Source organism: Rhinopithecus roxellana, chromosome 2 (genome assembly GCF_007565055.1).
Source record: "Rhinopithecus roxellana isolate Shanxi Qingling chromosome 2, ASM756505v1, whole genome shotgun sequence".
NCBI classification, from domain to species: Eukaryota; Metazoa; Chordata; class Mammalia; order Primates; family Cercopithecidae; genus Rhinopithecus; species Rhinopithecus roxellana.
Window position 1 is genome coordinate 6,558,655 of NC_044550.1, and position 24,372 is coordinate 6,583,026.

The following is a 24,372-nucleotide window of genomic DNA, read 5'->3' on the forward strand; positions in this document are numbered from 1 at the left end:
AGTCAACTTCTGGGCTGAGACTTAAACAATAAAGTAGTGGTTACTAGGTAAATAGGAGGAAAGGTAGAAAATGGCATTACTGATGGTGAAAATAGCCTGAGCATACATAGACCCATTCACAAGAAAAAGTGAGGCAGTTTAGTGTTACTGGAGCATAAAGTGAAAGGCAAACAGCAGTTAAGATGAAGTTGTGGGGCAAGCAGAGACGGGGCATTTGTATGCAGCACATGTAAGCAGAGACTACATTCAGGGGTCAAATAGGGAGATCCTTAAATGCTATTGGGTCAGATTTTAGTCTTAGGTGGCAGTTGGGAGGATGAATATAAGGAGGACAAGACATTTTTGGTAGCTGGTCGAGGTTGGTGACATTGAGGATCTAAATTAAGACAGTATTATGAGAATACGGAAGAGGAGGCAAAGTTAAGAACAGTGTGGAATATCAAAGCAGCGGGACCTATTACTACAAATGAGAGGGAGGAAGGACCAAGGATGCTTCTTATGTAGCTGCCTTCTATTCCTGGGTGACTGGTTGCACAGTCTACTTAGAGAATCCAGGAACAGAGAATATAGTGAGTTAATTTTTGGTTTTGTTATCTTCAACACATTGGGATTTTTAATATATCTATGACTATATTTGGAATTAAATCTAATTAATGGTTAGTAGAGATGTCTAGATAATTAGAAATAACTCACCTTCAATATTTACCTTAACCATATCTCCTCATAGAAGCAGAGGTATGGGTCACCTGAGGTCAGGAGTTCAAGACCAGCCTGACCAACATGGAGAAACCATGTGTCTACTAAAAATACAAAATTAGCTGGGTGTGGTGGCACATGCCTGTAATCCCAGATACTCGGGAGGCTGAGGCACGAGAATCGCTTAAACCCAGGAGGTGGAGGATGCGATGAGCCAAGATCGTGCCATTGAACTCCAGTCTGGGCAACAAGAGCGAAACTCTGTCTCAAAAAAAAAAAAAAAAAAAAAATGCAGAGGTAACTCTGCTTTTCTTAAAGCATTCTGTGCATATATCTGTCATAATTCTTTTACTTTGTTGGAATCTTTGGTTTTCTTTCCTATTACCTACATAGTCACAGCCTAGTGTTTGATTCATAACCTCACTGTAAATGTGAGTGAGTGAATAGCAAGTGAATAGATTATTGTTAAAATAATAATTTCTATTATTTGATTGTTAGGAAAAGTTTATTTGTGGCTTATTCTCATTCTGATTCTCTGTTTTAACTCCTAGTGCCTTCCACTGGAAGAATCTCAAACAGCGCCACTTCCTCAGGATCAGTGGCACCAGCCAGCTCAGCTTTGGGACAACCCCAGCCAAGTGCCCAGGACACTTTAGTGCAAAGAGCTGAGCACATTCCAGCAGGGAAACGAACTCCAATGTGCGCCCACTGTAACCAGGTCATCAGGTTGGTTGTTTTTTGAAATTTTCTTGAAAGTGCTTAATATCAATATTAGGTTTTTGGATTTTTTTTGTTTTTTTTTGCATTTTGAAATATGTGTAATGTAATTAGTGAAAATTTTCTTGCCATAATCCTATAGAGTACTAATTATTGAGTAGATAAATATGAATATCTATCCATTAGAATCTATTTTAATGAAAGGTAATACAGAGGTCTGTGAAAATAAAAGTACTAATTGCATTAGTTATCAGTTATCAATTCCTATTAGAACTAAGGAAAAAGTGATTAATGTGGCCTTTCAGAGAATAATAACATTTTAAGACTCAAAGGGACCCTGAAAGTCATTTATCCTAATTTTATTATTCTACAAATTATAGAAGTGAGGACATTCATTTAGATGAAAAATAACTAGTGACATTAAATAACTGTGAGCCTTAGAGAAAAAGAAGATTGGAATTTTGAGTACACGAGCACTGAAAGGTACCTTCAGACCTATTCATAAATGTTTTGAATGTTAGATTAGGTAATGACCTGCTTCTTTAAAATATGTTTTATCCAAATCTATTTATTATGTCTTAATTACAAGAAGAAAAAGTCTCAGATCTTAAGAATGCACTGTACTGCACCTTATTGGATCTCTCAGTATTTCTGAATAAGGGGCTTTTAGAATGTTAGGCGGTGTAGGCACCAATGCTGATTGCAGGCATCCCACCCAAAGGACCTTGTTGCACTTCATGAGTTGCCTTGTTGGCAGTAACAAATCGTCCTTTGAAGTGATTTCTCAAGCTCTCTTCTTTTTAAATTTATCCTACTTTGAAATAATTGAAACAGTGACTTCTCTAAAGTTGAATAAGGTAAAACTTAATTACATTTTCATCTCTTCTATTACATAATTATAGCATAATGTTTCTAGGTAATATTTTAAATGGAGTCAGGAAACCTCAATACTTCATTTAAGAGTCAAATATAAACACCCCTCTCTTTAGCCTACTAATAATTAAATAATATATGTATCAAGAACATAGCACACAGTATGCCACTCAAAATTGAAGAGTTTTTTTTTATTTTAAAGGTAGTCAATGTTCATTGTGACATTTAAAAAACATAGAAACACAGAAAACAAAAAACAAAGTTCACACATAATCGCACCTCCCAAGGTAACTGCTATTACTATTTTCTCTCAGACTTTTAAAACATTCACACATAAGGACAGATATTATTTTACAAAAATGGAATCTTAATACAGTATTTTGTAAGCTGTTATTTTTCCTTTAAATGGTATTTTTCAGAGTGAGTACCTGCTTAGTAAGAATTAGCCAGCAGCAGTGGTAGTGGTAGTAGTGGTTTTGGGGAGAAAGGGAAAATCAGTAAAGGTTTCCAAAGTTTAGAGCAGTATTCAACACACAGAAGACATTCAGGAAATGTTTAACTGCATAGATCACGCATGACTCTAGACCCATTCATCATTTAGGCCATAATGTCAATTTGGTTAGTCATTTTCCTGAAAGTATTAGTATGGGGTCCTGTCTTATAGAAATATTTAAACTAATATAAGATCTAGTATGTTGCTCCTTTATCCTAATAAAGAAAACAATGTTTTAATACTACCTGCATTTAGCTGTTATATTTTTGGTTTAATATCGATAAAATAGAAACAAACTCTGACTTGTAACATGGCTTCTGTAAGTTACAGTACTTGGTTGCCTAGACTTATGCTTAGGGATACTATATTCTGGATAAAAACACCCTTTGTGGAGACAGGAGTCACTGCTGTTATTTGTATGCTATTGTAAGCAAGTAATTACTGGGTGAGTTAACAAAATGTCATACCACATCAGTTGCTGATTCATGTTGTCTAGTTATCAAATTCCGTGATATCATGTAATCACCACTTCTGGCACTTCTAAAAAACTTAATATGGAGAAAATGAAGATCAAAGTAGAAATTACATTCACCACCCCTACCTGCCTTGGTTTTAAATTTAATGCCAGGCTAGGATGCAATTTTAATGCACAATCAGCCTGCCGTGTAAAATAAATATGTGTTATGTTAACATGAGTAACCATCACTTATTGCTCCCTCATCTGTTAAATGTTATATTGTTCTGGATTATCCAGTACTTGTTATTAGTTAAGCATTAAAACTTCATTTACTAAGGAAGTTAATAGGAATGGGGATTAGTTCATGTCAAGATCATGTAACAGTAATTAACATAGCACATTTGCCTGGTGCTCAAATGCTTAAGCAGCTTGAATCAATTGTGGTCAGTTCAGAGGCCTAGTCAAAGCATAATTCTAGTTATTGGCCTCAGTGTCACTATTACTTACCAAAGCAAGAAGGCTTTAGATCAAGTGACATTCTCTTGGACACCTGTTTTAAAAACGAGCTGCAGTTTCAGGCTTGATACCTTCAGTGTAGACTATTATACCCTGGCAAGCTTGGAGAAGTTTAAATTTATAATTTATATTGTGAGTTTTCTACCATATATTTATATTGTTTGTACTAATTTATATTGTTTTGTTTTATATTTGCTTTTCAATATTTCAAATTTGCCAAAAACCATTTTTTATGTAAAGGCAAACTAAAGCACATTTTATGTTGTATTTTTTTTTTTTTTTTTTTCAGCAGAGTTGATTGTTTTAGAAAACCTCAGCAATCTGAGTGTTAGAACTGAACTGGTTGTCTCTTTATAGAACACATTCAGTTTAAAATTCCGTAATCTTACTTGGATCTAAAGTTTGAAAATTTTTTGGTTTATTTGAATTGTGAAAAGTTTATGGATATTTTGCCTAAATTGTATGATGGAGACATTACTTTAGCTACAAATGAATAGGAAGTTACATTTTAGGAACTTCTGTTAAAGCCTTAAGTTTGCTATGGGACATTTTCAGTCAAATTATGATAGAAGCATCATTTATTTGACTCATACTTGTGAATAAATTGACTGTTGGAGTGCTAGGATAATAGAGAATCATAGAAAATCAGGCAGTTGTAGCCAAAACCGTATTTCAGTTTCCCTGGTAGAATGGGGTTTTGAACAATCTAGCTTATTTCTTAAGTGTTACATGACCATTTGTATTACATGGAGTTAACTGAACTATTTATGTTCAGCTTCTTGACATCTTTGTGAAAGAAGTAAGGGGCTTATAGTGCTTGAATTTATTCTTAAATATGGAATGCTTAAATGGCCACATTACTATTGTTTTGTCTGCCTACAGTACATCACCAGAAAAACCATATACAGCCAATCCATTGTTTGTTCCAGTGAGAAAAAAAAAATTAACTTATTGATTTGTTTTTTGCTCAGTGGTTTTCAAACCTGCTCTGAGGAGCACCATCTCAGTTTACCAAGGAAAAACATGCAGAATTTTTTTGCTTGTTTTACCATTTATTTCAGTCTCTGAGCACCCCTTTATTTATAGGTTTTATTTATCATCCCCACTGATTAAGATTTGACTTGAAAATAAAAGGCCTCCTGGCAATCAATGTATTAGCCCTTGTATTTAAGGAAACAACTAAAGACATTGACCAAGACTCATAAGCAAGGCAGAGACCAAGATTTCACTATTTACTGTTGTGAGAGATTAGAAAGAACATAAATGTGCAGCATCTATATAATGTAATTTTCAGATAATAATTAATGTTAAATGTGTTTTTAGCATATTCCAAATATTGCACTAAGAATTTTGCCTGAATTTTCATGACAACCCTGTGAGACAGTTGCTATGATTATTCCACTTCAAGGTTGAGAAAATTGAGGCACAGAGAAGTTATGTATTTGTTTGAAGTTACATATATAGTAAATAATAGAACCTGAATTTGAGCCCAGATTTGTCTAACTTTAATTTTTTTTCATGCTTTTCACTACCACTACATAGGAAATGTTTATAGTATCACATTAATATGGCAAAAATGAAATAAGGAACTCTAAAGTATGATTCCAATTTTGTATAAAGAAACTATACACCAAGATATGTATTTAAGCCTGATAACAATAAAAATAGCTATTATATATTGAACATGGTTGGTATCATACCACGAACTTTTGTTTTGTTTTGTTTTGTTTTGTTTTGTTTTGTTTTGTTTTGTTTTGTTTTGTTTGAGACGGAATCTCCCTGTGACACCCAGGCTGGAGTACAGTGGTGCGATCTTGGCTCACTGCAACCTCCACCTCCTGGGTTCAAATGATTCTGCTGTGTCAGCCTCCCAAGTAGCTGGGACTACAGGCGCTGCCACCATGCCTGGCTAATTTTTTGTATTTTCAGTAGAGATGGGGTTTCACCGTGTTAGCCAGGATGGTCTCGATCTCCTGACCTCATGATCCGCCCACCTCGGCCTCCCAAAGTGCTGGAATTACAGGTGTGAGCCACCACAACTGGCCCATTCCAAGAACTTTGTTAGTATCATTCTACTGGATCCCCAAAATACCTCCAGAGAATTGACATTATTCTTTTTAAAAAATTTTTTATGTCCATAGGTTTTTGGGGAACAGGTGGTATTTGGTTACATAAGTTCTTTAGAGGCGATTTGTGAGATTTTGGTGCACCCATCACCTGAGCAGTATACTCTGAACCTAGTTTGTAGTCTTTTATCCCTCACCCCCTTCCCATCCTTTCCCCCTGAGTCCTCAAAATCCATTGTATCATTTTTATGCCTTTACATCCTCATAGCTTAGCTCCTACTTACGAGTGAGAACATACGATGTTTGGTTTTCTATTCCTGAGTTACATCACTTAGAATAGTAGTTTCCAGTTCCATCCAGGTTGCTGTGAATGCCATTAATTTATTCTTTTTTATGGCTGAGTAGTATTCCATTGTATTTATATACCACAGTTTCTTTATTCATTGATTGATGGGCATTTGGGCTGGTTCCATATTTTTGCAGTTGTGAATTGTGCTGCTGTAAACATGCATGTGCAAGTATCTTTTTCATATACTGACTTCTCTGTTAGTAGATATATTCTTATGCCTGTTTCACAGATGGGAATACAGAGACTTAGATTAATTTACCCAAAGTCACAAAGCTGGTTAAATAGTAGAGCCAGGGCTGGAACCCATCTGTTTGATTCTGAAATACATTCATTAATTCATTAAATATCTATTGAGGGTCCTATAATGAACCAGACACTGTTTTATCCCACTGATTTTAGAAATATAATAGTAAACAATACATATAGCGAGTGTGCTTTAGAAAAAGACCAAAAGAGAACTATACCCCAAAATTAAGAGTTATAATCCCCAGATAATTGGATTTGATGTGATGTTTATTTTCTTCTCTCTCTGACTTCAGTCTTTCTAATTTATTGCACAGGGGTGTGTGTGTTCGTGTGTTTGTGATTAGTAAATATACACACAGTGATATATATTACTGTATTAAATCAGAAAAACACCCTCAGTAAACCTGCCATAACTGAAGAGTAAGGCAATGTACTTTTATTCATAGTGTTTGAATGAGAAAGAAGAAAATAGATAATAAACAAGTTGAACAGTTAAATATTCTCATCTCCCCTCTAAAATTATTTTGTACCGCATATAAGTAATCGTAAACTCATATAGGTGACCTAGGGCTCACTTTTCTAGTTTCTCATCTAATATAGGAGTATAAGCAACATTCGTTGAGTATTTTGTGTGCCGCTCTCCTTAGGTATCACTGGCACAGAAATCAAAGACATGCTCTTTTTCCTTAAGAAGGTTACTGTTATGAACTGAATTGTCTTCCCAAAATTCATTTGCTGAAATCCCAAATTCCAGTACCTCAGAATGGGACTATATTTGAAGAGGGCATTTGGTCTTTAAAGAGGTAAAATGAGGTCAGTAGGGTGGGCCTTAATTAAATTTAACTGGTGTCATTATAAGAGGAAATTGAGACACTGACACATATTGAGGGAAGACCATGTGAAGACACATGGAGATGGTGGCCATCTATACACTAAGGGGAGAGGCCCTCTTGACATCTTGATCTTGAACTTCTAGCTTCCAGAACTGTGAGAAAATAAATTCTTGTTGTTGAAGTCACCCAGTCTGTGGTACTTTGCTAAGGCAGTCCTAGCAAACTAATTCAGTTTATAGTCTAATCAAAAGTACAGACAAGCAGATCAACTAACAAATTAATATGGTAAGTCGAATAGAGATACATCTAGGATTACATCGGTGCAAAAAGGAGAGGTGAGGATTATCCAACTTCAACAAACCAATTTATTTTATTTGAAAAGAATGGAAAGCAGTAAGGTTCAGAAGTCTATTCATAATCAAGTCAATATTTTGTACAACAAATGTCCATTGAAAACTTCTATACAAGTTACCATACTGGCACCATGCTATATACCCCATGCTCACACCCAAACAGATGGGTGTGACTGGAAGGAATCCCACAATCACACTTACCAGTCTCCTTTTAAATTCATCACTACTAATCTCAGGTATGTTCCTTCTTTTCCCTGGGTATATTCTTAATAGTAACGAAAGACTGCTGTTTCTCTAATATGCTTACTTTCCCACTTTCCCCAAAAAACCCATTTCACATCTTCTTTTTCCTCAAACTTCTAAAATCTCCTTTCCCATCCTCACTATTAGCTGATGACTTTGATTCCTCTTTCACTTTTTTATGTAGGAAAGGGAACAAAAAAGACATACAACATAGAGAAAATGAATAGCAAAATGCCACTAATAAATCCTACTTTATCAGTAGGTTACATTAAACATAAATAAATCACACACCAGCTAAAAGAGAGAGTGAAAGGGTAGATAAAATTACGATCTAACTATAAGTTGTCTGCAAGAGACACAGTTTAAAATAAAAGATACAAATATGTTACAAGTGAAAGTATAGAAAAAAAATTATGCAAATAGTAATCGTAAGAGAGTTAGAATGACTGTACTAATATCAGATAAAATCGATGTTAAGACAAAAAAAATTACTAGAGACAGAGTAGTACATTTTATGATAAAAAGTTCAATCCATCAAGAAAATGTGAGTTATAAACATATATTTACTAACAGCATCAAGTGAAATAAAAACTGTCAGAATGGAAGGGAGTAATATATATAATTCAATAGTAATGGTTGGAAACTTCAACACTCCACATTAATTAATGGATATAATTGATGACTAGTCAGAATAGCAAAAAGAATTAGAAAACTTGAACAACACTAAATACCAAGTAGACTTTAACAGGTATCTATAGAACATTCCACTCAGCAACAGCAGAATCCAGCAGAATTATATATTCTTCTGACGTGTATGTGGAACATTCTTCAGAATAGACCATATGTTAAAACATAAAACAAGTTTCAATAAATTTAAAAGGACTGAAGTCATACAAAGTATGCTCTCTGACCAGAATGGAATGAAATTAGAAATCAATAACAGAAGAAAATATGGGAAATTCACAAATATGTAGAAATTAAAAAACACACTCCTTAAACTGTCAATGGGTCAGAAAAGAAATGACAAGGGAAACTAGAAAATACTTTGAGCTGAATGAAAATGAAAATATAATATACCAAAACTTATTGAATGCAGCTAAAGCAGTGGTTAGAGGGAAATTGATAGCTGGCAAATGTCTGCATTTAGAAGGAAGAATGATCTCAAATCAGTAACATTGCCTTCCACCTTAAGACTCTAGAAAAATATCAAACTAAATCCAAAACATAGAAGGAAGGCAAGAACAAAGATTACAGCAGAAATGAATGAAATCGAGAATTTAAAAAAATCAATGAAACTACAATTTGGTTCCTTGGAAGGATCAACAAAATTGACAAACATTGGCTAAACTACCAAGAAAAAAATAAAAAGAAGACTCAAATCACTAAAAATAACACTAAGGTGTCTCACAGGTTTTTGGTTTTTGTTTTTTGTTGTGAGGCCAAGTCTCACTGTGTTTCCCAGGCTGGAATGCAGTGGTGGGATCTCAGCTCACTACAGCCTTCGCCTCCCAAGTTCAAGGGATTCTCCTGCCTCAGCCTCCCCAATAGCTGAGTCCACAGGCCTGCACCACCATGCCTGGCTAATTTTTGTATTTTTAGTAGAGACAGAGTTTCACCATATTAGCCAGTCTGGCCTCAAACTCCTGGACTCAAGTGATCCACTCGTCTTGGCCTCCCAAAATGCTGGGATTATAGGCATGAGCCTCCATGCCCAGCCAGTATCTCACAGTTTCTGTGTCATGAGCCTATGGGTTATCTGAGTACCCTGCTCAGAATCTCACCAGGCTGAAATCATGGTGTCAGCTGAGCTGAAGTTATCATCTAGAGATCCAGATCTTCTTCCAAGCTCACTCAGGTTGTTGGGCAAATTCAGTTCCTTGCAGCTCTGGGACTGACGTCCTTATAGGCCGTCACCACCTTAGACAGTTCACAACATAATTGCTTTCTTCCTCAGGGCCAGCAGTAGAACCTCTCCTGTTGCTTCTTAACTTCTTTTAAGGGCTTACCTGATTAGGTCAGGCCCATCCAGGATGATCGGTCTTTTGATTAACTCAATATCCACTGATTAGGGGATGTAATTTTTTTTGGTTTTGGTTTTGTTTTTTTGTTTTTGTTTTTTTGAGACAGATTCTCACTCTGTCGCCCATGCTGGAGTGCAGTGGCGCAATCTTCGTTCACTGTAACCTCCGCCTCCTGGGTTCAAGCGATTCCCCTGCCTCAGCCTGCCGAATAGCTGAGACCACAGGCACGCGCCACCATGCCTGGCTAATTTTTGTATTTTTGGTAAAGACGAGGTTTTACCATGTTGGCCGGGCTGGTCTCGAACTCCTGGCCTCAAGTGATCCACCCGTCTCAGCCTCCCAAAGTGCTGGGATTACACGCGTGAGCCACCATGCCTAACCTAGGGGATGTAATTGTATCTGCAAAACCCTTTTTGCCATTTAAAGTTATCTAATCACAGAAGTGGTACCCCATCATGGTCACAGGTTCTACCCACACTCATGGAGAGGGTCTTTACTCAAATATCAGAGTGTTGCTGGTCACCTATTTAAATTCTCTGGTTTCATCCCTACTTACCGCATATACTATCTTCCTCTCTGCCCTCCCTGCTTTATTTTTCTTGTCAGCCTTTAATATCTAACATGCCATATATTTTATTTATCTTATGTCATCTCCCTGTCCTATGTTAGCATGTAAGTTCCATGCAATCAGGGCTTTTTTTGGCTTTGTTCCCTGCCAGATTTCCTGTTTCTAGAACAGTGCCTAGCACATACTGCATTTAGTAAATTTTTGTTCAATTGATAGATGAACTTTTACATATTTGTAGAGTGTATTAGTGTTGCCAATTTGAAATTATATCTCACTTGTCTTATTATTGAATTACATTTATCCTGCTTTGCAGAATTTTATAATAATCTCAATAAAAAGAATTGACTGTAGTTGTCTCCAGTAGACTTTTAAAAAATTTTCAATTAAGGTTACCTCCTTTAGAACCTGTTCTCTGTATTCATTATTATGTTTAAACTGATGTTACCTGTGCATTTATTTTTGAAGAGCAAGTCATTTATGCCTTTCAGATATAAAACTATAGGTAGCCTCACAACGCTTTAAAAGTAGTATGTTAAAGGACCAAAAGTTAAAGTTGACATTCAATGAAAGAATTATTTTTTTAATGTTCCAAATTGGAAAGTTTGGGTATAAGCCACTGGAAATGAAGAATTAAGAGTGACAAATACAGTGTTTCCAAATTTTAGGAAGGACTGTTAATGTCTGCAGTTTTGAGTATTCTAAGACGATAGTCACTGTGTGTTTAATTTTCTTTTACTCTCTTCCTGCTTGTGTCTTTGTGTGTAAATGTTTGTGAATGTATATATGTGCACTTTCTCCCAATTATCTTGTTTCTATTTCACTCTATTCCTGTGGCTGTGTTGTTCTTTTGCTCATGCCAGGCCCTTCCTAATGTTGGCAAAAACAAAACAAAACAAAACAAAAACATAAAAGTGGTTTGTACGTTTGTATTAGTATATTTAACTAAGTAGAATATCAGATTCTTTTTTTATTCTTGAGCATGTCAGTTTTTTTTATAGCTTTGGGAAACTTTTGTTTTTGACTTCTACTGATACAGTAATTTTCAGTCGAATAAAATCTGTTGTGGTTGGGCTTTGAAAAATTCCAGTTTTACAGGTAGTTCGTCATCCATATGATCTTAGGAAAGTTGGCTGATTTCTCTGATGTTTCCATCATCTGCATGTGTATGAAAAAGTTAATTTCTATCACTGGGGTTATTGTGAGAATTAAATAACAAAGGCAAGCAAAATATAAGCATCGGATTTTGAAGCTAAATCCCAGTTAGGTTGTGCCTGTTGAAATCTGAGTTCCTTTCACCTTTGTATTTGTAAACTTTCCTTTTTCTCTGAACTCTTCCTTGGCATCCTTGCCTACCTTTCCTTTCTTCTCCCCAGCTGCCCCCACTTTTTGGATAGGTCTCACAGAAGATAAACAGGGTGAAAAGTTTCATGTCATAGCTCTTCTCTGTCAGCCAGCCAAATGCTTTAAATCCCTCCTTGCCCTCCATTTGTCAGTCAACATGTACTTAGTAAGGGCTCACAGGACATCGAGTATTAGAAGAGATAGCTGAATACTTAATTCCACTTTGCAGTTATCCAGGTCTGTCATTCCTGTTCACAAATGGAAACCCAATCCTACCTGGAACAAGAAGAACTTATTTAGTGTTAATCCTGTGTTAATGAATTTGTTAAATGAGTCTTTGCTGACACAGAGAAGAGAACACTTTGCTGTATGTAAAAGCTTCATTTTATTGTTTAATCTATACTTAATTTCAAGGGCATTGATGGGGAAAGATGCTCTTTCAGGACAGCCAAGAAGTATCAAGTTAGGCCAGTAGTTGCCCTGAGCATGCTTGTTTAAGAGAGCAGATCTGACAGGAGCAAGCGTCATTTTCAACTTGTTTTTTAAAGATGCAATGGGAATTTCTTTACTGTCTAAAATTCCTTTTGCTATTTGAAGAGAACTAATGAAATACTTTAAAGTCATCCTTTTAATTGACTATAGTTTTAATTTATGTATTTATAGTGAACTCTATCCCAGCAAGTTTGTAGAAAGACTTTTACAGGTATGTGAAATATAAGATAATCTTATAAATTACAAAAGGGGAAAAAGAATTAAATTCATGGATAGGCTCATTAAAAATGAAGCTAATGTCCAGACTGGACAATACTAAAATAATGACTTGCCCACTTACCTCTGGTTGGACTGTAAATTTGACTTTAGGCCTTCTAGTAGTCTACCAAAAATGAAAGGCAGTTTTGCAATTTACAGTAAGATAAAAATAAGACTATTGCTGAGGAGAAAAGCATAATAGTTCTTGCTACAAAAATCAGAGAGGAATTTTTCTGAATGAGTCCATGTGAAAATGATGCTGGGTGATCTAACAACACTCCAGCAACAACTTGCAGGAAGAGCAAGGGTGAATTTCATAGAGCTATGTCCTGTAACAACTATCAGTACAGGCTCATGTATCACATCAAGCACTGTTCATAAAAGGAATAATCCTGTGGGGTGCACCAGGCCCAATATGCTGTGATTCACAGAACCCAGTTTTCTGATGATCTGACTTGAATTCAGCACATATTTTAGAAAATCTGGCAAATGGAATGTATTTTTCTTGGTCAGTTATTCTTAAATGTCTTTTTTTCTTCTCAGATGAACTTTGTCAAATATTTGATAGCATTGATAGACATGTTCCAGGAGCAGAGCTTTTCATTTTGTTCCAGGTACATACCAACACTTATGCTTTAACAGAATGCAGTTTGAAGTTGAATTGACTTCTTTGAAAACTGAGAAGCCAAATAAGAATACTAGCCTCAAGAGTCCTTCAGCCTTATGGATGAGCTGAAGATGTGCCCTAGTAAAAAAAAACTCACCCTAGTAAATGGTTTTGAATCTGTTTTAATGTGCACCTAGAGAGTAGCATGAAACCCCAAGGCTCTACCATGCTCTGTGTTATGGTCACAGTAAATTGAGCCTGGAAGATTTTTCATACATATATAACCAGTTACCCACCTGGTGGAAGAACACAGGACACTCATCAAACTTTGTCTGGCTTTGAGCAGTGTGATTCCTGGTTTATCTTTGTTGATAAACTACTTGCCAAACATACCCTGAGAAAATCAGATGAAGGAACTCGTTGAGTAGGATTGTTATTTTATAAGTCAGTTAAAAATGACCAACCACTTACCAAAAGTAATATATTCGATTACAGAATCGGTGATCTTTAGCCCTTATTTTCTGGCAGGAATTAGTAAACAAAGGCATTCCTTATTAGTCATAACAAAATTATGGTACCCTAAAGTTTTAAAAATAATAATAATTAACTGCCTATCTCAAACTTAAGAGAATGATATATACTAGTTTATACAAAATGGCATCATGTTATTAATAAGAAACAAGTTAACAAAAAGTAGGGCTAGAAAATACCCTCTTACACCCCACTTAAAATTTTTAATCACTCATCAAGAGCCTTTCTCCTTTTGTGACTCTTGCAGAATTAGGTGCTGATTCTGAGTAAACATCAATCTGTTGACAAAGAATTTGCAGTAGGAGATAATTATTGAATAGCAAGGTTTATGTTATTGTCAGAATTTTAAAACTGCTCTGACTTTGTGATACTCATTGCTATGACTTCTCCTAATAATCTGCCTAGAAGTCTGGTATCTGATGCTTACTAACAATTGCCATGCGGTCGCTTAGGGATGATAAGTGATGTTAATGAGGTCAAAGGCAGAATATCAGTTGACTAGAGTGGCATACTAGAAATCAGGAAATTCAGCTTCTAGCCTTGGCTTGGTCAGTGATTTTATGATATTTGTCATATCTTGTGAACATTCTGTACCTTGGCTTCTCCATCTGTTAAACTGAATTCATAATAACTGTCCTGGTCTATCTCACAGGAATGTTGCATGGACAAATTAGATAAGTGTAAAAGTGCCTTGGAGGTAAAGCTGCTCTATGAATATAAATTAGTGTGATATAGCTACTGAAAAGTATGTTGCAGAGGCTAGAATGGTTAGTCTCTGCAGGCTTCATGACTAGATAAGGCTTCATAATGGATTCCTGCCAAGTAAACCAAGCCCATCTTATCAGTTCATGACCATAAAGTATTTAATGGGGGAAAAATAATCTCTTTACAAACATTTGTTACCTTGATACAAATGTGTGTTAAAAATCAGTCATTGTGGGGAGGGGGAAGAGGGAAGTTGGTGCACAGTGGGTATAAAATTTCAATTATGCAAGATGAATAAGTTCTAGGGATCTGCTGTACAACATTGTGCCCATAATTAACAATACTACATTGTACTCTTAAAAATCTGTTAAGAGAGTGGATCTCATTGTAAGGGTTCTTACCGCAATAAAATTAAATTTTTGAAATAAATCAGTCATATTTGAATGAAATGAAATTTTTCCGAGTAGTTTCAGACAATCGATAATATCTAGTTTACACTTTCTGTAGTCATTTTGGAGGGTGAGGATTTGATATGTTTAGTAAAGTTGAGAAATAAGTATATGAAAGAATGTGTGGGGAAAAGAAATTGATTGTGGGGAAGAAAAATTGTCTCAGGTAATAGTTACTACTATTTTTAGCACTTTTGACTTACCAAATTGAGATTTTTGTTTGTTTCTTTTATAGAAATGTCAAAGTCTCATCTCTGCCTAAATCATATATTTTTTTCTGGTTGCCTCATGTTCTGTCAGTCACAGTTAGCATCCTCATTCTCAATCCTACCCGTGGTGCAGACAGATTGCCTCATTTCAGCTCAATAAAACATATCACCAGATACCCTTAGACAGAAAAAAGGGTGGGGAGTGCCCTTTCTTGAAGGAATCCCTTAAGTACGCCTCTCCCCTTTTCTCTTCACATCAATGCAGAGTCCCACTGTGAATTTACAACACCCAACACCCATGAGTTCAGTCCTTAAGAATGAAAATTGAGCAAGTATTTAATTGGTTGGACACTGCATAAAAGAGGTCCTATCCAGGCTAACCCTAGAAACTTTTATTCTCAAACTTAGTTGGCCTCTTTTTCTTCTGTCAGAGGACCATTCTTAGTGGCTCTGGGGAAATCTTGGCACCCAGAAGAATTCAACTGCGCTCACTGCAAAAATACAATGGCCTACATTGGATTTGTAGAGGAGAAAGGAGCCCTGTATTGTGAGCTGTGCTATGAGAAATTCTTTGCTCCTGAATGTGGTCGATGCCAAAGGAAGATCCTTGGAGTAAGTAATGGAAACGTTTTTATTCTCAATGAGTTTTAAAGTAGAACGATTTTTTGATAAGAAACTCTTCTATCATTTTAACTTTTTATTTTCTTCTTGCTTTATGCCTTCTCTGCTTTCATCACTATTTATTATTGTACAGCAAAACTAAATAGACCTTTGTGGAAATACATCGGACTCATGGGGTTAGGTTGTCTTTGGTTTTGTCTCACTGAGTGCTGGCTTGTCTGGTGAAAGTCTAGCCACTGTGGGGAAAAAATAATTTACTGTGGGTGTGCTTCCTCAACAGGAGCCTGTTTGCTCAGGAATGAAGAGGTCGCATAGGACCACACACATCTGAGTTCTCAGAATTGACACCTTCACTGTTTTAAATTAAATTCCATAGCTTTTATAAGAGCAGTATTTCCCCCACTTGTCAGAGTTCAAGCACAGGACACTGATTTCATGAAATATATAAAACATGAGGTTTATAAATGATATATTTTTCTTGAATACATATAATGTTTAAAAATATAATCTCAGTTTTATGAGAGTACACATGTGATGGAAAATTTTTTTTTCCTTTTTTTGCAAAAAAAGGAGTAATTTAGGAATCAGAGACAGTACATAATAAATAATGGTGAATACATGAATTTCTTGCTCTGAAATACCTGGTTTCTAATGAAAAAGTAAGGGCCAGGCATACTTTATGGGTGACTAGGAGCTGGAATCTGATTTCAGAAGAAGCCAAAGTACGTGGCTTCACACAAAAGTTGGAAATGGCCCTGCTGAACTCTAATATACTCTCAATGTGAAAATATGATAATGAAACTCTAATTATTGTTAATTGAGAGAATAGGTAGTATGAATTATTGAGTAGTCTTAAGATATCTCTTAGGATATCCTTAAATATGTCTAAAACGTTGAAGACACTTAAAATTATATATATGCCACCTGAAATATTTCTAGATTATTAATTTGTATAATATGTTGGGAACAAAGAAGTGGAAATGGTTCAGACTGTACCTTCCCAAATGATAACAAATAATTAATAGAATATTCATTAATATGATTTTAGTGTATCCAGGTATTCTGTGAATGCTAGAATAATAAAACAAAGTGAAGTTAGAGTCTTAGACCCAAATAAAGTTCTAGGAAATGGAAATCTCATACTCATTGCTTTGGAGATGGGCCAGAACTGCGATAGCTTGTCTAGATTGTTTTTTAGTTATTTGATTACCTGTTAAAGACTTGCCTCAAGGATGGAAAGGGAAGAATATTCTGGAAGACTTGGGAGATAGTTTGATTCAATGTACATCTTCTACAGATGTTCATGGTGAATTTTTTGGATCTAAATGTCTGTTTCTTCCCATTGTCCTTCAGTAGTGAACTATGACAATTTCTTTGGCTAATAATTCTATTTTATTTCATTTTATTTTGATATTTTTTATAAAAGGAAGTAGTTCATGCAAGAACAATTAGAAAACATAAAAAATTTAAATAATAAATTTAAATGACCTAAATATTTACCAGTCACAGATAATTACTGTTAACCTTATGATGTGTTTTTTTCCAGTTTGCTCTTTATCAGTAACTTGTTTACAAAATTGTAACCGTGCTTTATGTATAATATTCTTTTTTGTGATAAATATTATGAAAGAGTATTCACTATTCATCAGAAATTATTTTAATGGCTCCATCTGTCTCTCAATACAAAGAAATGATTTCTTGTAAAACCAACACCCCAAAACATCTTTTACTAATTAATTTCTGGCCCAAATCTTTTTAACTTGGTATATTTAACCATTGGGCCATTGCTGTCTAGAATGTCTTAGACATTCGAGTCTGTGCTTAGTGCCATCTTATTAGCTGATTTCCAAAAGCCTAAACACATGGTAAACTGATTGGATTACATTATATTTTTATTATATTTGATTACATTGTATACATGTATATACATTATGTACGCATAATATATATATAATTTTATATAATTATATACATTTTATTTTATTTATTTATTTTTTTTTTGAGACTGCGTCTTTCTCTATCGCCCAGGCTGGAGTGCAGTGGCTGGATCTCGGCTCACTGCAAGCTCCACCTCACGGGTTCACGCTATTCTCCTGCCTCAGCCTCCCGAGTAGCTGGGACTACAGGCGCCAGCCACCACGCCCAGCTAATTTTTTGTATTTTTAGCAGAGACGAGGTTTCATCATGTTAGCCAGGGTGGTCTCTATCTCCTGACCTCGTGATCCGCCCACCTCGGCCTCCCAAAGTGCTGGGATTGCAGGTGTGAGCCACTGTGCCCGGCCCCATTATGTTTTATTGTTATATTATATATAATATTATTGCTTCTAGAAGGCACCAAAGTATAGGTTTGTTTTAATTTTTAAATGCTTCCTCCTTCCCCCAGAACTTTTGCAGATAATACCATAAAACCTTTGTAAGTTAATGTTTCCTGACACCCTTTGAGAAGAAGCAGAAAGTTTTGCAGGAAGCATTTATGAAATGCTTATTCACTGTACATATAATGTATAAATAACATAGTGATCGTTGTTTAAATTTACTGATTGGCATTTGTAAAGGACACACATCTAAACATGCATCCGTTTAGATGATTTGTGAGTCTGTTCTTAAGTATCTCCTGTTACTTTGAGGGAAAGCTCAAGACAAAAATGAAGTACGTGTGCCTACTTTGGATTAGCTTTACAGGGATTTACTGGTACAGATATTAAACATTTATGTATTTATTGTCATCTTTTTTTACATCCAATTATCTTTCTGTAACAGGAAGTCATCAATGCTTTGAAACAAACTTGGCATGTTTCCTGTTTTGTGTGTGTAGCCTGTGGAAAGCCCATTCGGAACAATGTTTTTCACTTGGAGGATGGTGAACCCTACTGTGAGACTGGTAAGATCAGGGAGCCATTTATTTCTTGAATTTTGAATAAAGGTAAAGCATTAACCCTTATATTACTATAAAGCTCATGAAAATATTAGGCAAAGTTATTTTCTTAATTGTTTTGGGAGCATTTAGTGTTACTCTAAACATATAGAAAAAACTATGTAGTTTTTTTTTTCTTTTGAGACAGAGTCTTACCCTTGTTGCCCAGGCTGAAGTGCAATGGCGTAATCTCGGCTCACTGCAGCTTCCACCTCCCAGGTTCAAGCAATTCTCCTGCCTCAGCCTCCCGAGTAGCTGGGAATACAGCCATGTGCCACCATGCCCAGCTAATTTTGTATTTTTAACAGAGATAGGGTTCCATCATGTGGGCCAGGCTGTTCTCAAACTCCTGACCTCAGGTGATCCACCAGCCTCAGCCTCCCAAAGTGCTGGGATTACAGGCATTAGCTACTGTGCCCAGCCCTATATAGACTTTTTAATGTGACTTTGTCAAAACAGATATTCATAACTTTATTATTAGAATTGAGAATGTAAGCATTACTTAGTAGGAAAAATATTTTGCTTGAATTCCCAATAATTTGTGGATGTAAATTCTACTAAATCGTGTACCTTAAGGCCACTTCTTATAGTCCAGTAGTGAATTTTGTAAACATCAGAAATGTTCCACTTTAGAATATGATATTGATTTGCCCTTTAAGACAACTGCCTTGAAAATAAACTTGAGATCCTTTTTTACTTTTACTGAATGAGAAGGTAATCCTGACTTGGATTTTTCCCTTGGAAAATGATTTTTAATAAACTGGGCTATAAGGACCTATCTACTACATTTGTCTTATCACACAAACTCAGAACGTTTCCTTTTCCTTCCCAAAGTCTGTAAGTGAACTATAATAACATTTATTTATTAATATTGCCCTTACTTAGATATTACTACCACATACACATTTCAAAATGTAGAACATGTTTCCTTTATTATGCTCTATTCACTACCACTGCATTCTCACTACTTTTATTGTTATTCTACCTCACAATTCAAAGCTCTGTGCTGAAAGAAGGGGTTATTCCAGAATAATGGAGTTAAAGGAGCAGTCAGCTTCTAAGTTGAAGCTGTACCGTAATCATTCAGCCCTTCTTTGCCCACTCAGTATTCTCTTATTTTCATCTTCCTTTCAGTTCTTAGTTTGAACCAACCTGGATATATTCCAGACTGTCTCCCAGGAACCCCAGAAATTCCAGTGAAGTACCCCATGGGCTGTTTTGGGACAGGTTGGCCACAAGCTGCCTTCCTCGATTCAACCAGAATACTCCATATTTTGTAATTCCACTTAATTTTTCTGAAGAAGGAGTTGGGTTTTTTTGTTTGGTTTTTAGTTTGATTTGTTTGTTTTAGCAGCTTTGGAAGACATTTTGACTAACTGGCAGGTAGCCCCTGTCTAGCCAAAACACAAAACAGTCTAGCCTTAATACCATATTTAATGTATTTGAAGTCATATTTTAAAAGCCAAATAATTATAGAAAAGGAAAAACATTATTGAATATTTATTTAAATGTCACGTCTAATGAACTTGGTCTGTTTTTGTTCTTTTTCTTCTTTTAACCCCCAAACCATTTCTTAACCCAGTCTCCTCCATCTCAATAAATAACCCACCGTCCACTATCCAGAAACCTGCAGGCCGTATTGGATTCTGCTTTTTCCCTTGTTCTTTCCTTATCCAATCTAAATAGTAAATCCTGGAAGCTCTACCTCCAATGTATATCATATTCATTTATTTCTCTCCATCTTAGCTGTCAGTAAACCTAACTTGCTTTCACCCTTTGGGCATTGTAATTGGCACCTAAATGGAATAGCCCCTCCCCTTTCTTCCAACCTCCAAACAGCAGGCACAGAGCAGCTATAGTAATATTTTTTGAAATGTGAATTAGATCAAACTTAAACCTACACTTTTTTTTTTTTTTTGAGATGGAGTCTCACTCTGTCACCCAGGCTGGAGTGCAGTGGCTAGATCTCCGCTCACTACAACCTTCGCCTCCCGGGTTCAGGTGATTCTTCTGCATCATCTCCCGAGTAGCTGGGATTACAGGCACCTGCCACCACACCCGGCTAATATTTTTGTATTTTTAGTAGAGACGGGGTTTCACCATGTTGGCCAGGGTAGTGTAGAACTCCTGACCTCAAGTGATCCACCTGCCTCGGCCTCCTGAAGTGCTAGGATTACAGGCGTGAGCCACCGCGCCCGGCCAATTACACTAAGAGGGCCTGTTTTCCCATCCTCATCTCCTCCCACCTTACCTTCTGTCACCAGATTCTACCCATAGCCAGCCCCAGGGCCTTTTTTTTTAACATGCCGAGACCCTTCCTTCTTTGGAGCTTTTGTGCTTACTGTTTCTTCTAACTTGAATGTTCTTCGTCAGCTTTTCTGTGGCAATTCCTCTTTATTCACGTTTCATTGCAACTATTAACCACTTCAGAGAGGCCTTTTCTAATTTTCCTTAATAGTGTAGTGACCCCCAATTATTTTATATTAAATTACTATTTTCTTTCCTTCGTGGTACTTATCATACTCTGAAATGATTTATTATCATTTATTTTTTAAATTCAATAAATTATGACATCCTCTTTCCAATGAGAATATGAGCCCCATGAGGAAAGCAACCTCAACTGTCTTCTTCACCACTGTACCCCTGCAGTGCCTTGAACAATGCCTGGTACACAGTAGACTGCATGAATCTATGCTGAGCAAATGGTGCTAAGGAATACTAAAGATTGACAATTGCTAAGTAAGGTTAATCAAGTTGCAAATTATAGCCTGCCTTTCTCTCCAGCTGAGGTTGGATTGGCAATGTCAGAGGCCAAAGGCTGAACCATGAGTCAACACAGTAGTGAGAGGAGCTGCATAAAAGAAAATTAGGGCAACCAGCCTGGGCAACATGGTGACACCCTGTCTCTACTAAAAATTCAAAAAAATTAGCCAGGTGTGGTGGTGGGCGCCTGTAAGACCGACTGAGGCAGGAGAATCACTTGAACCCAAGAGGTGGAGGTTCCAGTGAGCCGAGATTGTGCCACTACACTCCAGCCTGGGCAAGAGAGTGAGACTGTGTCTCAAAAAGACAAAAAAGAAAAGAAAATTAGAGCCAGGCACAGTGACTCAATGCCCTTAATCCCAGCTCTTTGGGAAATGAGGCAGGAGGATCACTTGAGGCCATGAGTTCAAAACCACCAGGGGCAGCCTACCAAGACCCTGTCTCTACAAAAAAAAAAATTTTTTTTAATTAGCTGGACTTGGTGGCTGGTACATGTAGTCTCAGCTACTCGGGAGACAGAGGCAGGAGGATGGCTTGAGCCCAGGAGGTGGAGGCTGCGGTGAACTATGATCATACCACTACACTCAAGCCTGGGTGACAGAGCAAGACCCTGTCTCTCTAATGAAAAAAAAAGAAAAGAAAATTCTAATTTAGTAGTAGAGAAACATCTTTTCAAAACTGCTTTCGTTAGAAGGAAATCCTGTTAGTGTTCTTGTAACTGTAATCTATGTCAAGTAAATGGTCTTTTCTGGCTAAGGGTTTTCAACATGAAGTCATAAAATTGAAAGGAAAATACAGCAAAATAAATAGTGGCTAATATTGTTGTGATACAGTCTAGCTAGAAACTCAGTCATAGCACTTGTTCATGATAGTTTCCTGTAACATTTCTTTTTTCTTCCTTGACCAAGTCAGATACGCTATGAAGTTTGCCAATATCAGATTTTGTTTTTGATCTCTGTTCATTAGTCTTATTGTTGCTAGTTATTAGAAGTCCTTTGTATTTCTTCAGAACAGTCTTGTCTACTGATAACTGGACACAAAATAGTTCTTTTTTTTTTTTTTTTTTTTTTCCTTTGAGACAGAGTCTCACTCTTGTCACGAGGCTAGAGTGCAGTGGCACGATCTTGGCTCACTGCAACCTCCGCCTCCTGGATTTAAGTGATTCTCATGCGTCAGCCTCCCAAGTAGCTGGGACTACAGGCATGCGCCACCGCGCCCAGCTAATTTTTGTATTTTTTGTAGAGATGGGGTTTCACCATGTTAGCCAGGATGGTCTCGATCTCTTGACCTCGTGGTCTGCCCACCTCAGCCTCCCAAAGTGCTGGGGTTACAGGCGTGAGCAACCACGCCCGGCCAGAACAGTTCTTTATATGTATTTAGGCAATTAAGTAGTTGGTGAGAAGTGAGAAGTATTACATGGAAAATTATAATCAAGAATGTTAGGTTGTATAAATAATATTTATACCAAGGGAATCCTGAAACGTGCTAAACATATCTTTCAAGCCAAATGTTATACCATCTCCTGAAATTGTTCAAATTCCTAATATCTTTATCTTCAGCATCTCATCTAATCCTGATTTTGTTGCTGCCGTCTAGGAATGATCATTCTAAAACTTCATCGTGTTTAACTTATGTCTTTCTGCCCTGCCTCTATACAGATTATTATGCCCTCTTTGGTACTATATGCCATGGATGTGAATTTCCCATAGAAGCTGGTGACATGTTCCTGGAAGCTCTGGGCTACACCTGGCATGACACTTGCTTTGTATGCTCAGTAAGTAATGTCTTATTTCCTAATTAGAGGAGTAAAGTATGGCCAATTCTAGCTTTAGTATTTAATGGAAACATTAGCTCTTGTGTCTTTCAGTCCTTCAAACCTAAAGAAAAATTATTTTTACTTTTTTGTAAATTTCAAAAGTTGTTTATTAAATTTTTTGGCATTTTTTAAATTATTTGGCACACAGTGAGATCCTTAGCCCTTAGAGAAAATATAATTTTAATATATTTTTGTCTATAAGGAGAAGCTATGTATTTCTTAAAACAGTAAGATTCCTTTACTTAAAAAAAAAAAAAATCCTCTGTTACTAGAGTATTTGTTGTAATTTTTGGAAATGTTAAGTACTTCTTAAAATATAAATAAATAATTATAAAAATCGATTATTGGATTAACACTGGGAATAAACTATATGTTGAGTCATTTCTTTTCTTAGCAATTACCCCTGGATATTCTTTTCTTTTTGAGACTATGGTCCAATGAACATGTAATAAAGTATTTGCCTATTCATTTGATATTTTAATATGTTTGGTTTTATGTTTAATGATTAGATTGATTTAAAGATCAAAATATATAGTTTTTAAATGTAGGAAGTGCATATCCAGTAAACGTGCTCTGTTCAGGTGTTTGCTTTTTTTAAAATTAGATTTAACATATCTACAGTTTTCAATACCCTTTGTACAAAGGGGGCAAAAGTAATGTTAATCGACACCTAATGATTTCCCCAAACATTACCATTGAACTTTTTCTTGTTTACCTCATCCATCTCTTAGACTTCATAAAGTCTATAAAAAGCAAAACTTTTAGCAGATTTACCTTTTCTTTTCTAATAAAGCTGTTCATTCTAATTAACAAAGGCAATAGGAAGAACAAGGAGCTGTAAATGTAGATAGTGGACTGACTGTATAATCCTCAGCAGCCAGATATTGGCCTGGTTTTTTGCTATAAGAAACAAAAGATATCTCAGCTTGAACACAAGGCAGCCCTTAAAAAAAAAGGTCTCAGGTATTCTGTGCCTGTGTTAACTGGGGGCAAGCTAATGTTGGGCTTGGGAGGGTTTGGTAAAGCAAATGAGTCTCTACAACACGAAGCAAAATTAAGACGTTGTTTATAATTTGGGGAGATAAAATATATTTAACGAGCCCTCTTTCTATATTGATTTTTCAGTTAGGGATAAATCTTCCCTCTGGATAAAGAAAAGTGATGATCAGTGCTTTCTATAAACTAGAATACATTCTAGGAAAAAGCTATTTTTCATTGCTTTTGAAAGATTATAT

At 36.1% G+C, this 24,372-nt stretch overlaps 1 protein-coding gene across 8 annotated transcripts in view; it reads left to right on the forward strand.

Moving 5' to 3' along the window:
- The window catches only part of PDLIM5 (PDZ and LIM domain 5), a 211,333-nt gene that overhangs the window by 182,512 nt on the left and 4,449 nt on the right, over nt 1-24,372 (forward strand). For all 8 annotated transcript variants that reach the window (XM_030914672.1, XM_030914679.1, XM_030914684.1 and 5 more), the window contains 4 exons: nt 1,248-1,422; nt 15,455-15,635; nt 18,405-18,525; nt 22,980-23,095. In XM_030914672.1, the coding sequence (XP_030770532.1) occupies nt 1,248-1,422; nt 15,455-15,635; nt 18,405-18,525; nt 22,980-23,095 (593 nt within the window). The remainder of the gene's footprint in view (nt 1-1,247; nt 1,423-15,454; nt 15,636-18,404; nt 18,526-22,979; nt 23,096-24,372) is intronic.